Genomic DNA, 17,815 nt, shown 5'->3' with positions numbered 1-17,815 from the left:
GTGTGGATTTCTGTGTGTTTCTCGAGCTCAGATGCTGCTGTTCATGTACCCGGTGTTGCCCAACAGTGTGGAGACTGTCGGCTCCGCCCACCCGGGGCAACTGTGCAACTGTGTCTCCTATTATAATAAAAAACGATTTAAAATAAATAATAACAATAAAAATAACCTTATATTATTTATGCTTTTTTATTTGACAGATTCATTATTTCTTCTTATTATTATTATTAATATTATTAAATAATACAAATATAATAAAACGATAATATTAAATAATAATATTAACAATAATTAATTATAATAATAGTATTATACAATTATTTAGTTTTGTTATTAGTGCTGTTAATACATTGTCATTAAATGTGTCAATTGATTTAATACATTTAAATTAAAGATTGCAGCATAAATAAATATGTATTTATTTTATAAATTAATTATTTCTGATACCATATTAATAATTGTGTTATTATTATTATTATTATAAAACAATACAAATAAATAATCATATTAACAATAATGAATTATAGTAATAGTATTATCTTATTATTAAGTTCTGTTATTAGTACTGTTTAAACATTAAGTCATTGTTTGTCTCCAATGATTTAATACATTTAAATGAAAGATTACAGCATGAATGAATGAATGAATAAATAAATAAATAAGATTATTATCAGTACACACTGCCAAGAAATGAATGGGAAGTATAAATAAATACATTTAAATAACTGAACACTTAAAAAAAAAAAAAAAAAATGTTTTGTCTGATAACCTAAGAAAGTGTGCTAAGATCTAAATAAAATGGTTTTGTTAAAGTCATATCAAAATCCTCGTTTGTTCTTTTCAATTGAAAATGCGTTGCAACTTCAGACTAAAGACCCTCTCATGTTGTGTTACAATCTTCTTTCTGGGTGGGTGGAATAACATTCTTGTCTGATTATTTCTATTGATCCTATGAAGCCATTAAATTTAATTATTACAGTTATGACAAAAATTCTCAAGTAAACTACTAATTCACTTTTTAGTGATTCAGTCATTTTTTTAAAGGCATTCATGACTTGAAGAGGGGAGAAACATACCATATAAGCATATAAGCTTTTAAAACATAATATGAGAACATGCTGTGTTTGAGCATGTATTGATACCATGCAGGGGTTTGGTCTGTTGGTCTGTTATTACAACAATAAGGAAGTGTTTAAAACAGTGATGTTATGGGCTGTATTTTCTACTGTCAGAAATCATTTGGCTATAATGATTTATGTTAAATTTGTTGAGTTGGCCATTAACAAAGCACACCCAAACACAAAAATTGACTTTAGATAGATGCTGCTGTAAAGTGTGACCACAGATAAGAGTATCCCACCAAACACTTGATAATGTGGTGATTAATGCACTATGGCATGATTTACAGCTGGTAGATGTTTAGTTATCAAGCACCTGCAGCGATTAGAATGCACATTCATTTTGAGAACCAATCATCAAACTCAAAAATATAAACTTAATGGTGCAATATAATGTGAAACACAAAAGAACAGCAGAAATGGACTTTAATGATTACTGTAATTTATATTTACTTTGGACATCATTCTTTGCTGAATACCTGTTTGTAAGAGAAGGTTTGGCTGCACACGTGAGTAGTTCAGTCCTAGTGAATGTTTCTCAGATGAGGTACATTTCTGTATAGCCACATTAAAGCTTTGACTACAAAAAGACATTGGTTCACTGAGCACATGTTGACATTTTGAGGCAATACTAATAGTGGGGCATGTTGTCACTCCATATGAGCTAAGCTGTCACAATAAACTACCTTTTATTAGCTTTTCAGAATTTTAAAATAAAATAATTTGAAACAAATTGAGAGTGTGATTTGGTAGTAATGGATTTGCATACATTTTTAAACTTCTCTTATTAATGCTGCCAAAACATAATGTTGTGATGTGAATGTAAGAATAAATAACGAAATAAATAAATAGCCTAAATAAACATTCAAAAACAGTATGACATTTTTTACTATTAAATATTAAATATAAATATATAAAAAGTATTTAATGTATGTCATAAATATATAAATAATATTATATATATATATATATATATATATATATATATATATATATATATATATATATATATATATATATATAATACAATATAAATATATATTATATTACATATAAAATATAAATCTAATATACTATTGAGTATAAAATCTCTCACTCGTGATTGGCCGAATTTCTTGTCGATCTCACTCTAGAGGGCGTTTCCCTGAACCGTTTACTTCCGGCATGAGGAGTAAACCGCCGGAAGTAGCTCCCATGACCACCAACACCGGAACAGCAATGTAAACAGATACATTTATTGTGTTTTTATGACAATATCTTAACAAGTATGAAATGAGACAGCACAGCGCAGACCTTGCTCGGATGGTATGGATTGTCTGTGATGTTTTCAATCGCTGAAACACGCGTGCGTGAAGGTAAATAATGATGTTGATGTTCTCTAGGTGGTCGAGCAGATTAGCACGAGCATTAGCAGGGCGCGTTCACTGAGCTCTTATAATGTGTCTTTTATTTAACATATAATCCACATTTATTATTACTCGTTTCAAGTAGTATTGAGAGAACATTTGCGATAAGTTCCCTTCGTAACTAATACAATTAGAGCGTTTATTTATACGAATTCTTTAGCTTGATAACTGGTTGGCTTCTTAGCATCTTAGCAACACAACTAACATCTTTTTTTCAGTTTTTTTTTTGTCGTGTGTTGCAAGCAGTGTTGGGTAAGTTACTCTAAAAAGTAATTAATTACTAACTACTAATTGCATCAACAGTGTAATTAGATTACTGTACTAATTACTCTGTCTGAAAAGTAATTGCATTACTTATGACTAATTACTTTCTAAAACCCTTTTCAACCTCGACTAGATGAAAAATACATGTATAGACATGAAACTGTTCTTTTAATTCTTTCAAATAAATCATATAAAATCAAATAAATTATTCATGAACTCGCCAAAGAATTTAAGGGGGCTGCTTTAAATTAGAAAACATAAACTTTAACATTAGAAGTTAAATTTCGATTTTAAATTCACTATTGTTTTATGTAGAATTGTTCTATAGTCCATACAGTATTTAAAATCAAATCAAATCACTTTTATTGTCACACAGTCATATACACAAGTGCAACAGTGGGTGAAAGTCTTGGGTGCAGTTCCGAGCAACATAGCAGTCGTGACAGTGATGAGACATATACCAATTTACAATAAACATCAGATTTACACAACGCAATTTACATATCTAATATACACATAATTACACAACACAATAATAATATACAATGTACAGTATACAATACACACAATATAGAATACACATAATATAGAATACACATACAATAAAAATAGTAAAGTATATATAAAATGTACAGTAGGTTGTATTGTACTGTATTGACATTCAGGCTGACGGTTGATAGCCAGTTGCCAGTGTGTTGTTAAGAGAGAATATAATTTATGACAGTCCAGTGTGACATAATAAGATTAATAAAGTTCAGTGCTGATGTATTTTGATTGTGAGAGATCAAGAGTTCAAAAGTCTGATTGCTTGGGGGAAGAAGCTTTCATGAAGTCGGCTGGTGCGGGTCCTGATGCTGCGATACCGCCTGCCTGATGGTAGCAGTGAGAGCAGTCCATGGCTCGGGTGGCTGGAGTCTCTGATGATCCTCCGAGCTTTCTTCACACACCGCCTGATATATATGTCCTGGAGGGAGGGAAGCTCACCTCTGGTGATGTGTCTGGCAGTTCGCACCACTCTTTGCAGGGCTTTGCGGTTGAGGATGGTGCTATTGCCATACCAGGCAGTGATGCAACCAGTCAGGATGCTCTCTACAGTGCAGGTTTAGAACCGTGTGAGGATGTGGTGGTTCATTCCAAACTTCCTCAGCCGTCTCAGGAAGAAGAGGCGCTGATGAGCCTTCTTCACAACGGCCTCAGTGTGGACGGACCATGTGAGTTCCTCAGTGATGTGGACACAGAGGAACTTGAAGCTGCTGACTCTCTCCACTGGTGCTTCATTGATGGTGATGGGGCTGTGTTCTCTGTCTTTTCTCCTGAAATCCACCACAAGCTCCTTGGTCTTGCTGACGTTGAGGGAGATGTTGTGCTCCTGACACCAGCGTGTCAGCGTGTGCACCTCCTCTCTGTTTCATCATTGTCAGTGATCACACCTACCACCGTCGTATCATCAGCAACTTAATGATGGCATTGGAGCTGTGTGTTGCCACACAGTCATGTGTGTACAAGCAATACAAGAGTGGGCTGAGAACACAGCCCTGCAGGGCTCCAGTGTTGAGGGTCAGTGATGAGATGTTGCTGCCCATTCATAAACACCTGGCGTCTGCTTGACAGGAAGTCCAGGATCCAGCTGCATAGCGAGCTGTTTAAGCCCAGAGCCCGGAGTTTCTCATCAAGCTTGGAGGGCACTGTGGTCTTGAATGCTAAGCTGTAGTCTACAAACAGCATTCTCACATAACGCTCTGATGACGCGGCCCGGAATGCCGTCTGGACCCGCGGCTTTACGGATATTCACCCGTCGGATGGATCGGGTTACATCCGCTACAGAGACGGAGAGTGAACTAACCTCTGTAGCTTTGGCCGCGAGAGCTCTCTCCACGAGGGCGGTGTTATTTCCCTTGAAAGCATAAAAAGTATTTAGCTCATCCGGGAGAGAGGTAGCGGCGTTCATGGCAGAGATTTTATTCCGTTTGTAGTCCGTGATGTTATAAATTCCCTGCCACATGCTTCTAGAGTCGGTGGTGTTGAACTGTCCTTCAGTCTTGTCCCCGTACTGGCGTTTTGCTGCCCTGATAGTTTTGCAGAAGGCATAACTGGCTTGTTTATTCTCTTCCGCATTCCCGGAATTAAAAGCGGAGGTCCACGCATTAAGTGCCGCGCGAATATCTCTATTAATCCATGGTTTCTGGTTGGGGTAGATCTGTATTGTTTTGGTCGGAACAACGTCCTCTACACACTTTCTGATGAAACATGTTATGCGATCAGCGTAAACCTCGTTGTCGTCATAAGAGGCGGACCGGAACATCTCCCAGTCTGCGTTATCAAAACAGTCTTGTAGCGTAGATTCTGATTGGTCCGACCAGCACTGGATCATTCTGAGGGTGGGTGCTTCCTGTTTCAGTTTCTGCCTGTAGGCAGGCAGAAGCAGAATGGAAGAGTGGTTTGCAAAATGGTGGGCGGGGGAGGGATATGTAGCCGTCCCGGAAGGGAGAGTAGCAATGGTCCAAAACCCGGTCCCCTCGTGTGTTGAAACTGATGTGTTGGTGGTATTTCGGTGCTATTGACTTGAAGTTGGCTTTGTTACAGTCCCCAATCACAATGAACACGGCCTCAGGGTGCGTGGTTTCCTGCTCACTTATACTCCCATACAGTTCCTTGAGTGCCCGGTCTGTGGCGGGATGTACACAGCAGTGATAATGACCGCTGTGAATTCCCTCGGTAGCCAGAATGGTCGACACAGAAGCATGAGAAATTCCAGATCAGGAGAATAGAAAGATTTGATAGAATGTACGTTCTTCTGATCACACCAGGATTTGTTGATCATAAAACATACACCACCACCTCTGCTTTTACTTGAGAGGTCTTTCGCTCTATACGCTCAGTGCATGGAGAACCCCGCGGGTTCGATGGCTGAATCTGGAATCTCCGCAGACATCCAAGTTTCTGTAAGGCAGATAATGCAGCAGTCCCTCGTCTCTCGTTGGAAAGAGATCTGCGCTCTCAGCTCGTAGAGCTTGTTGTCCAGAGACTGAACATTTGCCAGTAGAATACTGGGTAGCAGGGGTCGATTTGCGTGACGTCTTACTCTGATGAGAACGCCGGCTCCGTTTCCCCTTTTCCTCCTGCATTTCCATGGCCGGGCAGCCCAAACAAAGGGCACTGCTGGTGTGTTTGTAAACAGCGGGTTGGCATTGAGGAATTTGAAGTCCGGTTTTCGGTGTGTAATTGCAGAACCAATGTCCAAAAGTGTTTGTCTGACATTGGTATTGTGACAACACTAATGTGACCATATGATTTGGGGGCCCTGAAGGATTTGAAGAAGCTAAGAAAAATTATTCTAGTCTATACGGTTCCAGAGTTATAAGCAAAAACACAAATTAGCTTATTATAGCGCAACCGTGTGGACGATTCTCACAAAAATTTATATACTGGTTCAAGTAGAGACCCTTTTTGTGTATAATATGTTTCATGACCATCAGCCATTATCAATTTAAGTTATTAGGTGCTGAAGTTCTGACATTTTTTTTTAGTTATAGCGCCCCCTATGGGTAGAATTGAACTAAAATCTGCTATATGAGTTCATTTATATTTAGCTGTTTTGTGTATGTCTTATTTGTTATCAATAAACTGTGTTATGTTGGAAGTAAATAAATAAAAGTATTCTCTCATCATTTACTCACCCTCATGCCATCCCAGATATGTATGACTTTCTTTCTTCAGCAGAACACAAATGAAGATTTTTAGAAGAAATTTTCTCTGTCTCTCAATGCAAGTGGATTGTGACCAACGCTTTGAAGCTCTAAAAAGCACATAAAGCATAAAAGTAATCCATATGACTCCAGTGGTTTAATCCATGTCTTCTGAAGCGATCTAACTGATTTCGAGTGAGAACAGACACAAATGTCACGATCATGATTTCAAGCTCGATTACACTTCCTAGTGCTTGACCCATGTGCAGAGCACCAGATGGCACTAGGAAATGTAATCGAACTTGAAATCATGATCACCAAGGAGACTTCTGATGTCAAGATTTATAAACCCAAAATCGATTGGATCGCTTCCGATGTGGATTAAACCACTGGAGTCGTGTGGATTACTTTTATGCTGCCTTTTTGTGCTTTTTGGAGCTTCAAGATTTTAGTCACCATTCACTTGCATTGTATGGACCTATAGAGCTGAAGTATTCTTCTAAAAATCTTCATTTGTGTTCAGCAGAAGAAAGAAAGTCACCCACATCTGGGATGGCATGAGGGTGAGTAAATGATGAGAGAATTTTCATTTTTAATGAAATAATCATTTAATTTACAGTTCAGTTTCCATTTACACATTTAGCAGTTAGAAATTTCTTCAGTGAGTTTACATTTTTCAATTTATGCTCTGCTCTAAAGTATTTTATTAGCTAGATGTTGATCTTGCCTGGAGCTAAACTTGCTTGCAAGCCTTAGTGTTGTCTGTTTTGTGAGTTAAGCCAATCTTTATTTTGATTCTGTTCTTCTTAATGAAATGGTCAAAGTGTTTACGTCTTCTGCTGTATGTAACCCTGCAGACAGGCATCCATGTGCCACCATGGAGAGGAGAAAATAACCCCTAAAAGAAGAAAGAGAAGACGTTGCATTGCTGAGGAATCTTCAGTCTGTAACTCTGACTGAGGATCGGCACATCCAGAAAGAGTCCCGGAGAGAGTCAGAGGGGGCGAGAGGCGTGGAGGAAGAGGGTGCCGCTCAGGATGGCGTTCCTTGACAACCCCGGCATCATCCTGGCCCACATCCGGCAGTCCCACGTGACCAGCGATGACACAGGGATGTGCGAGATGGTCCTCATCGACCACGATGTGGATCTGGAGAAGTGCAACTCATCTGTGGCATCTGTTGGCGGCGGGTCGTCTGGAGGCTCGTTTGGCGACGGCAGCAGTGGAGGAGACGGGCAGACCTACGATCTTTCTCAGTCCGTCGACATCACCTCCAGCTGGGACTTTGGCATTCGGCGGCGCTCCAACACAGGCAAGTAGATGTCTGACTCCCGTCATTTTTAAGTATTTAGAAATATTTTGATAGGCAAAACATTATTTTTCATGTCATTTACAAGTTTTTAAAGCCTTAAAAGGAAATTATAAATCCCTGTTTTATTATTAGCTTTATAAATTTGAAGTTAAATATGTAAAAATGACTTTTTAAAGTGTATGAAGAACACAAGCAACTTAGAAAATACGACAGTTTATATGACCATTAATCGTGAAAGCCCTAAAAGAGACATTTACTCGTCATAATCACAATTATTTGTTTCACAATTAACCATCAGCCAAATTTCATAATCGTTACAGCCCTATTCATGATTCGTTTTTGGGTGCAGTATAACATTAAGATAAGTGAATGATTGACATGTTAGCCAGGCTGACTAATCAGCCAATTTGAGATCAGCCAATCGCACTGGCCGACAATTGTGTAGTCTTAGGGGCCGTTTACACGACAACGTTTTCAACTAAAAATCATTTTGGCTGTTCGTTTACACAACAACGGCGTTTTTGGGCCTGAAAACGCAAACTTTTGTAAACATACAAAAACTTTGTGAATTTGTGAAAACGGCGACATCATGCGCACGCGTATTACGTGTTCAGTCTATAGGCATGAGCTCTAGTACTTCAAAATATTTTCCTGACATTTTGCCGCTTTATGGTGCAGGGTCACTTGTAGTAATAAAGCAACCTCATCGTCCGTCCAGACAAAATTGCTCGATGCTTTCGCCATCTTCATTGTTTGTATTCATCGCTCTGTGGAAGAATGCTTATGTGCACATGTGCGTATTGTTTCTTTACAAAGTGACATCGCCAACTACTGGCCTGGCATGCATAATACAGCGTTTTTAGTCGTTTTTGCGGATCCGTGAGAACGGGGATCGTTTTGACAACGTTGTCGTCTGTACGTGAAACTTTTCAAAAATAATATTAGAATTAAATGAGATAAGTTCTCAAAAACACAACTGTTTGCATGGAAAACAGTCTGTCTCTTTGGTCTAATTATCTGTATATGAGGGTAAATGGCATTGAGTCATTCAATTTCTGTCAATTTTTGCACCTCCTTTTGCTGCAAGGCAGATGATTCAGTGTAAAAATATGGATGAATCCCAGGATACGGACTGAAAATTGTATTGGGTAGAGTGTTCTAGAACTTTAAACTATTCCTCCATTAAGATCATCTGAATAACTTGTCCCCAGGATGACAAGACAGTATCGTGAGGCCTGAACCGGCTGGGAAGCAAGTGTTCAGGACAGGAAACAGTGCTGTAAATATTTTAATATCAGTATAAAATTGAATTAATCTCAAAAGAAGGGTTTTGGGGGGGGCCTGGGTAGCTCAGCGCTTAAAGACGCTGACTACCACACCTGGAATCGCAAGTTCGAATCCAGGCATGCTGAGTGACTCCAGTCAGGCTTCCTAAGCAACCAGTTGGCCCGGTTTCTTGGGAGGGTTGAGTTACATGGGGTAACCTCCTCATGGTTGCTATAATGTGGTTCTCGCTCTTGGTGGGGCACGTGGTGAGTTGTGCATGGATGCCGTGGAGAATAGCGTGAAGCCTCCACACGCGCTAGTGTCTCCGTGGTAACGCGCTCAACAAGTCACGTGATAAGATGTGCGGATTGACGGTCTCAGATGCGGAGGCAGCTGAGATTCGTGCTCTGCCACCCGGATTGAGGCGAGTCACTACGCCACCACGAGGACTTAAGAGCGCATCGGGAATTGACCATGCCAAATTGGGGAGAAAAGGGGAGAAAATCTAAATTTTGAATATCAGAAACCAAAGGCCAAAGGGTTTATCGCAGTTCATTTCTGAAATTACACCATTTATGTTGCCCAAAACATTTAACGTGTGCTTTGATCCTGAAGGAAACTGCTGCGTCACACATTTCTTTGCCTAATTGCCCGTTGTGGATGTCGCATTCTGTGAATGAAGACCTTTTGAATAACTATGTATAATTACTACATATAAATGCACAACATACAAGGTGAAAAGTACATTTCTCAGTCGTTTCCAAGTCTTCACTGAATTATTGTTAGATTACATTAATACAGATTTGATGCTGCCGGGTTTTGACCAAGAAGCAGATCTGTAATTAAAATGATACTTAACTGTTAATGAACTGAATGCTTGTTATGATTTCTATGCTGATAAATCCACCACACAGGAAAAAATGGAATAGCTTATTTTCACTTATTTTGGTGAGGTAAGTGGCTTATTTTGGGCTTGTTTTTCTAGACCATTTTGCTTGTTTCTCTTGCGAGATCTGGCAACAGTGCAATTGATATTTCACCCACCCCTTAGCACAGAGTACTGCCATTTTAATAAGAACAATATTAACCGTTCTTATATTTGGTTGTAACCGGTTACCATTTGGAAAGGAGGCTGTGGAACCTCCAAAACAGAACGAAAAAATACAGTTTTTGCTCAGAACGAACTGAAATGAAAAACATTTAGTTTTTAGTCCCTGGTGAACAGGACCCTTTGGGATAATCTCTGGCATTTTTCCAGATGAGTTGTTGTAGCATTATTGGAAAAGTTCAGTTTTGATGATGCGTGAAAAATCCATAAGATTAACAGTTTGGGCATGATGTAAGAAGTCTCTTTTGGGTCAATCTCAAAGTTCGGACGGAGATGATGCAATTACTCTGCACTATTTAACACGTAAACATTACTGTGCTTTTTAGCTCAAGATCTGTCTTCAGATACTAGCGATAGCATTTTGTTTCTTGCTGTTCATCTGTTCCATTTTGAGTCATCTAATACATGTTGTTTGGTCACGAGCAACTGCAGAAATGTAAAGATGCAGCGTAAAAATGAAAACATCAACAACATTACGGACCATGTACATTCAGATACAAATAATTTATACCCCGCCATGTTTTCAAACTAGAAGCCTACATTTCCATCAAATTACTTTCGTGCTTTACAGCATTTTGATGCTGATGTGTGAATAGCAAAACTTATAAAAGATGGAAAGAAATTGGTACTTTTATTCACCAAAGTGGCATTCAACTGATCACAATGTATATAGTCAATCATCAACGATCTTGTTCGTCCATCGACGTTGATGAAGGCCTCAACATCATTAATCACATGGAGACTGAGTACAGCGTTTCCCAGGTGGTCGTGTCTATGTCAAGCGCCTTCAGGGAGGCCTTTAGTGTGTCTTTATAGCATTTCTTCTGCCCCCCATGTGAGCGGTGGCCAGTAGAGAGTTCCCCAAAGAGGAGCTGCTTGGGTATGTGCTCGTCCGGCATACGGATAACATGCCCTGACCATCTGGTCTGTGCTCTCATCAGCAGTGTACTGATGGTAGACTTGCTTGGGAGAGAACTTCAATGTCTGGTACTTTGTCTTGCCATCGATGACTAATACTCTGTGAAGACAAGTCATGTGGACATGGTTGAGCTGTCTTGCATGCCTTCGATACACAGTCCACGTTTCACAGGCATATAAGAGGATAGTAAGTACCACCGCTCTATAGACCTTCAGTTTTGTTGTTGGACTAATTCCTTGACGTTCCAGTGGAGCACAGTCTAGCGAAAGCTGAGCTTGCCTTTGCTATTCTGCTGTTAACTTCAGTATCAATGGTCACTACTCGAGAGAGAGAGAGAGAGAGAGAGAGAGAGAGAGAGAGAGAGAGAGAGAGAGAGTGCTTCCAAGGTAGGTGAACTGGTCCACTGCCTGTAGTTTCTGCCCTTTGATTGTGATTTTTATTCAATTCTATTTGCATTCAGCATTAACAGATTTTTCTTTTGCATTTTTTATCAAAGAGTTATCATTTTACAAAAGGTGTCATAAACCCCTATTTTTGACACCAGTCCTTACTAACATTGAGCCCTTATATTTGACAATCACGGATGTAACAGCTTCCAGTAACGAGGAATTGAACAATTTCAAACTCAGTTGTGATTAATTGAAGTGATGTTGCCTACTTTGAACCGTAATCGGGTCACACGTTTATACTTTTAATGAGATGAAAGTGTGCTTTTGTTCATTTAAAGCTCAAAGACTGGAGCGACTGCGGAAAGAGCGACAGAACCAGATCAAGTGTAAAAACATCCAATGGAAAGAGAGAAGCTCGTCTCAATCAGGTACAGTAGATAGAACTGTGGCTTTGCTTTCTAGCAGGTAAAAGTGAAGCTCACATTCATTTCTGTTCCTTACTTCTTGTCCTCTGAATAATTTGTTCCTCACTTGATTTTTATAGCAGAGGATTTGGGCTCGCTTTTTGAAAAGAAGGATTTTAAGGACCGGTCCCGGAGCACAGGCAGTAAATCGACACTCTCGCTACGATTAGAAAAGTGTCCTCAACAGCTTAACAACCCCTTCAATGAGTACTCCAAATTTGATGGCAAGGTGAGCACGTCTGTGTCTACATAAAGTAGTTTTCTTGTGAACTTACAAGTGTCTAATTTCTATGAAATGCGCCCTTATTATGTTAATAGTGTTTAAGGTGTTGTACAAAGACAACATGAAATCAAAATTGTCCCTTTACTGTTGTGTTACACTTATTGTTCATGATTCATCTGTGTATTTTGGTCATATTGCCTACCTCAAATGTAATGTAATTTGAACATTGTGATATTTACAGAGTTTTCTGTAGCTTTTTTTTTTTTTTTTTTTTTTTTTTTCAAGAAAATGCCTTCATTTGTTAGCTTAACGATGATGAAAGTCACTTGTTAGTTAAAACACTTCATGCATCATTATTAACAGGTCACAAATGATTCAGGGCCCAACTCTTTCTGTTCTGCATGATTAAAAAGCAATGAACACATTCTTAAGAAATCACTGCTGTCACCGTAAACCCAATTATCAAACCACACCAATAAGAGGTGTTGATGGAAAAATGATGTAATAAAGGTTTAAGTGGATGCAGAGTTAATTGAATTAAACACAATTTTAAATGCTTCTTTTGCATTGGTTGAAGGTTTTCATCACTCTAAGCGTGGTCTCTCTGAAATGCAGAATAAACAGCGTAGTGTCACGCAGGTTTATGTCCTGTCTCCTTGCATTAGGTTCAGCTGCAGGCACTAACACCTTCACCGAAGAGAGAAAGGCTGCCGTTTTCATTTTTTGCTAGTCTTGGAGATTTTAGGTGCAGTTTGTCATCGTGCAACACTTGCGCCATTCTTTACACTTGTTCTGTTGTCCTATGGCTCTTTAGCATTTTTTGTCTGCTGCTGCTTCTGCTGAACTTTGAAATAATACGAGAAATGTATTTAGTGCATTCATGTCGTTAAAGACATTTAAAACATTTGTAATAAATGTATTTTATTTTTAATTTACGTATTAATATATTATTTATTTACTCAATTCATGTATTTATTTGTTTATTTTTAAATTTGTGTTTATTAATTTTTTTATTTTTGGGCTACTTTTATGATCAGCATATATATATATATATATATATATATATATATATATATATATATATATATATATATATATATATATAGATATATTTTTTTTTTATTTGTTTTAATTGTAATTTGATTGTATTTATTTGGCTACTTTTATGATCAGCTAGTTAAAAGGTTATTAGTTAAAAGGAAATTTTTTTTTTTTTTATACTCTGAAATGGCTTAAAATGGTGATTTATTTTTCATTGTAATGAACCATTATTTCATCCTCACAGGTACTGCTGCCAGATAGATTTAAAATGTGTAATACAATAACTAAACCACCACAAAAGTCTTAAAAAATTATCAGAGGATGTTTTCCACACAGTTTTCCACTAAATGAACACAGTGAAGAATACTGTTTGATTATTTTTGTTTTAAGCACTGGACCACTATAACAATACATAGTAATGTACTGTAGGTCTACGCTAAATGCCGCACATTATTGAGTGAAGCCTTACACAATTTGTTGAATCAGAGTTTTGAATTGATTCATTGAAATGGACCATTTGGAAAGATTCATGGAGATTAATTTGACTGCAAAATACCAATTTTGTTACTGAAGTTTAAAATCAGAGACACTATTATAAGTCTTTTGCTCATGAGAAAGGATTGCTAAATTTGTTTGTTTTTATGAATTTTTTGCCCACTATTTTCAAGGTAGTAGTGTTATTTGACAGACATAAGAAGTCAGACCAAATGTGTTTTTGCATCCATCTGCACTCTTCAATTTATTTTCTACATTATACTTTAAATGTTACGCAGGGTCTTTATGTTTTTAAGCACTTTTATAAATGTGTCTCGAGACACCTGCGTTCTGTTTTTTTGTTTTGCTGCATCTACCTTTTGTAGAGCAAGAACTCACTCGGTCTGAACGGCCCCTAACACCCTGTCTACACTGGACGCGTGTGGTGCGTTGTGTCAAAAGCAACAGAACCCCAGTAAAATCAATGATTCTGTCTACACTGGGAGTGTCTGTTGCAGCCCGTCCATCGCGCGACAATAAACGGGTGTCGCATTCCAATTTGCGGTGCATGCGCTGGCACTACTACACAAATTAAATGGTTTAGAACATTCATGTCGATGCATCCGGTGTAGACAGTCCGGTGTAGACAGTCAATGGACGCACCCGGTGTAGACAGGGTGTTAGACTGTTCTTTATACATTAACATGTTTTCTCTCTTTTCAGGGCCATGTTGGTACAACAGCAACCAAAAAAATCGACGTCTACCTCTCAATGCAGTCAACCCAAGAGAAATTGCACCCCATGACGGTGGTCACGATGGCTAATGCTCGGGTCCATGATCTCATCGGGCTCATCTGCTGGCAGTACACCTGTGAGGGCCGTGAACCCAAGCTCACGTTAGTACAGATTTAACATTTTCCACATGCTCTTCATAAACAATTTTACAGTCCATGTAAGAGCTGGTAAACTGAAATAGGACAATGGACAATTCAGTTATCTAGAGCTGTTAATGATCAATCAGTGATCGATTTTATTCTTGCTAATAATTTATCCAAACAAGTTCATTAATTATTGATTTATCAGTTTAAGTGTGAATGACTAATACATTTAATAATTAAATAAAAACACATTTTTATTGTGTTTTAAATATGGACTACATGAGCAAGTATGTTAAAGTTGCATGAAACAGAAGTTGCGACCGACTTCTGTATTTTGACGTATTTCCGAGTGAAACCACTTATCGGACAAGAAAAAAAATTTAGGGCGGGGATTTGAGTTTATCCATTGGTTGTTGATTGCATTGTGAAAATATGGGCATTGCATAGCGGAACGGAGGCAGATCTGAATGCGAGTTTGCAGTGGACACGCACACCCCTACCACTGTGCACCATGTTGAAAGACGAGTGAGTAAAAGATAACCATAATTTAACGTTTTGAATCACAATACACTAAATATAAATAAACTCCAGAGGCATCCGAAGCGTTGTATTCATTAGTGATCATCTCAGCAATTTAGGCGTGAAATGTCTCGAACACAACCATGAATTCGCCGTTATTCCTCCTCATTTGAAATGTAAATTCAAGCCAGCTGACACATAACCAAGGAAGTTTGGGTTAAGGAACAAATTTTTGAAGGAAAATACACCTTGCCATCTTCACCAACATGTGATTGACACTTCGTTCAACTCTACGCGAGGTTGTGGTATTTATAAGAGAGGGGCGGGGTTTAAGCGGACTAGATGATTGGAGAAGTCCTGCATATGTCACCAGAGAGAAGTCTGTCGTTTCACCGGAAGATCGAGTTATGAAATTTTCATTAAAGGTTACGAGGTAAAAAATAAATAAAACATGTGCATGGATGAATCGTTCACAATAAGATCAATAACATGCATTTAGAAAATAGCATGTTTACATCTTGTGGCTATACTTTTGAAATAGTTTGTATTTTAATGTTTATGTACTGGCTCCATTCACTTTCATTGTGTCTTTTTTTGTTTTTTGTTTTTTTTAAAGAAAAAAGATAAACAAGGGACGAGTTTGAATTGTTTTTTGTGGTAATCAACAATGCCAGAAATGCGGTTGATTTAATCTTGTATTGAACCCAGAACATGCCTTTAATGCAACATAACTGGACTGATGAAATGGACCCATTCCAGTTTATCATAAATAAAACATGTTTGGGATCAACCTTCTTGAGTAGGCTATTACTTTACTAGTAATGTACTAGTGACCCTCCTAGTCCTTAACACACATACACGTCCCCAGAGTCATTTATATTCTTTTCTCATCTACCTCTGCTGTAATGTCAGTCCTGACCTTTCCCAGCTCATGCAGGAATTCCCCTGGGTTCTTTTCTCATCTCCTCATTCAGTACGTCTCCAGGGTTTGCTGACTGAACAGCACAAGAATTTTTTCTGTGGTATGTGTACAATGTAAAGATTTATAGGGTCAGATTGAGAAGAGGACAAGCATTAAAATGGAGAGGAGTAGAAACAAGGGCTTTGTTTACTTTGCACATAAATCTGATTTGTTTTTCAAATCTGATCCTTAGCACAGACTGATCACATTTTGTAAGTGACAAAACCTGATCCATTTGTTCAGAAAGCATAGTCAACGTAGGAAAAATTCTCAATAAAATCTTTTTAGAATTCAAAACCCTTTAATCAGATGAAAATAGTCCTATTTTTGCAATGTCGGACTAACATACCTAGATAATGCTATTGTAGCTTTGCTTTATCCAGCATGTAAACAAGTTAATCGGACAACAGTTCAGGCTCGTGCTGTGTGCATGCTCTTAAATACAGGTATTTACACTGGCGTATTTGTTGTCCTTCCTTCAATATTCGATAAAGCATTGTCATGCATACTTAGACAAATAAAGACTATCATCTACGCAAAAACCTGCTGTAGCTCGATTATAACTGTGCGTGTAAACATACTGACTGTTTCCTAAAACCAATCACTCGTTCACTATTCATAGCGAATGTTACATAGTCCTTTATGAGGAAAGTGTGAGTGAAATGAGTGGATTTAGGCACAGTTATGCACAGAAAAAATGATTTTGTGGTGAAGTAAATATAGCAGAAAAGATTAAGTATTTTCTACACTGAATAAGTTAAAGCGTGAACTTGAAAATGTGAATTAAATTCTACATTTGTACTCCATTTAAACGTAAATATTTATGCTCTCGCTTATGTCAATATTATTTATGGTTGTTTGTTGTATTTACAATGTGTCATCATGTATCAATCCAACGTGATCTCATGAGAAATCATATGTATTCTTATGTAATGTTTGGTTCTAGCAAACGTACATTCTCTTACGTTTGCATAGAGACTGAAAAGTAGAATATTTAAGCAATATCACACGAGCAAGAGTGCGATATGGCCCTACATTAGCACTGGTGTGATTCTGCCATAGGTAATCACAGCAGTGCTGATTTAGGGCCATATAGCACGATTGTGAGTGTGATATTGCTTATATACAACAGTTCAATGAACAAGTAAATTTTACAAAAATTAGGAAAAAATGAGTACGGTCATAAAAAACGCATTTGTGCATGGAACTACTTTCTTACACAACGGATCAGAATCTGACGTTGCTGGTTCAAACCAAATGATGCGTTCAAGCCTTCGTTAGTAATTCAAAAATGTCACTTCAGAAATAGTATCAGGGCTTGCGCTATTTCTCACAAGTTATTGGATAAACAAGGATGGATGTGTGTGTGTGTGTGTGTAGAGAGAGAGAGAGAGAGAGAGAGAGCTGGAGCTTGCGATCACCTGTTGCCACTCCCAAGTAGAGATGCTGTCAGCTTTCTGAAGATCAGCTTTCTCAGTGGAAAAGTAGCCGTCCAAGCGGGGGTATTTCTCCGTTTTGCGGTAGCTGGTGCACAAAAGTCTTTCATTATAGAAACTGCAATCTCCTCCTTTTAAACAGCACATCCTCTCCAATGTGGAAAGTCTGGTAAGAGGTAAGCGCCTTGAGTTTGTGTAATTAATCAGTCTGTTGTGTCTCTCAGCTGTGATGAGCCTTAATGCTGAAGTTGTTCGTTTAAAGCCATTTAAAGCTATTTCCTAGCTTTAGTAGTGTAGTAATAATACAAGCGATCATGTAGAGCTGTTGTACATAAACACTGGCTGACGTGGATTC

At 38.1% G+C, this 17,815-nt stretch overlaps 1 protein-coding gene across 1 annotated transcript in view; it reads left to right on the top strand.

The window, feature by feature from the left end:
* The first annotated feature begins 2,299 nt into the window (after positions 1 to 2,299).
* The window catches only part of LOC127440026 (target of rapamycin complex 2 subunit MAPKAP1-like), a 46,564-nt gene continuing 31,048 nt past the window's right edge, over positions 2,300 to 17,815 (top strand). The window contains exons 1-5 of the mRNA XM_051696398.1: positions 2,300 to 2,470; positions 7,329 to 7,782; positions 11,803 to 11,892; positions 12,009 to 12,157; positions 14,390 to 14,562. Coding sequence (XP_051552358.1) covers positions 7,509 to 7,782; positions 11,803 to 11,892; positions 12,009 to 12,157; positions 14,390 to 14,562 — 686 coding nt within the window. The 5' untranslated portion in view covers positions 2,300 to 2,470; positions 7,329 to 7,508. The remainder of the gene's footprint in view (positions 2,471 to 7,328; positions 7,783 to 11,802; positions 11,893 to 12,008; positions 12,158 to 14,389; positions 14,563 to 17,815) is intronic.

Source organism: Myxocyprinus asiaticus, chromosome 4 (genome assembly GCF_019703515.2).
Source record: "Myxocyprinus asiaticus isolate MX2 ecotype Aquarium Trade chromosome 4, UBuf_Myxa_2, whole genome shotgun sequence".
NCBI lineage: Eukaryota > Metazoa > Chordata > Actinopteri > Cypriniformes > Catostomidae > Myxocyprinus > Myxocyprinus asiaticus.
This window is presented reverse-complemented; position numbering and strand designations above follow the sequence as displayed.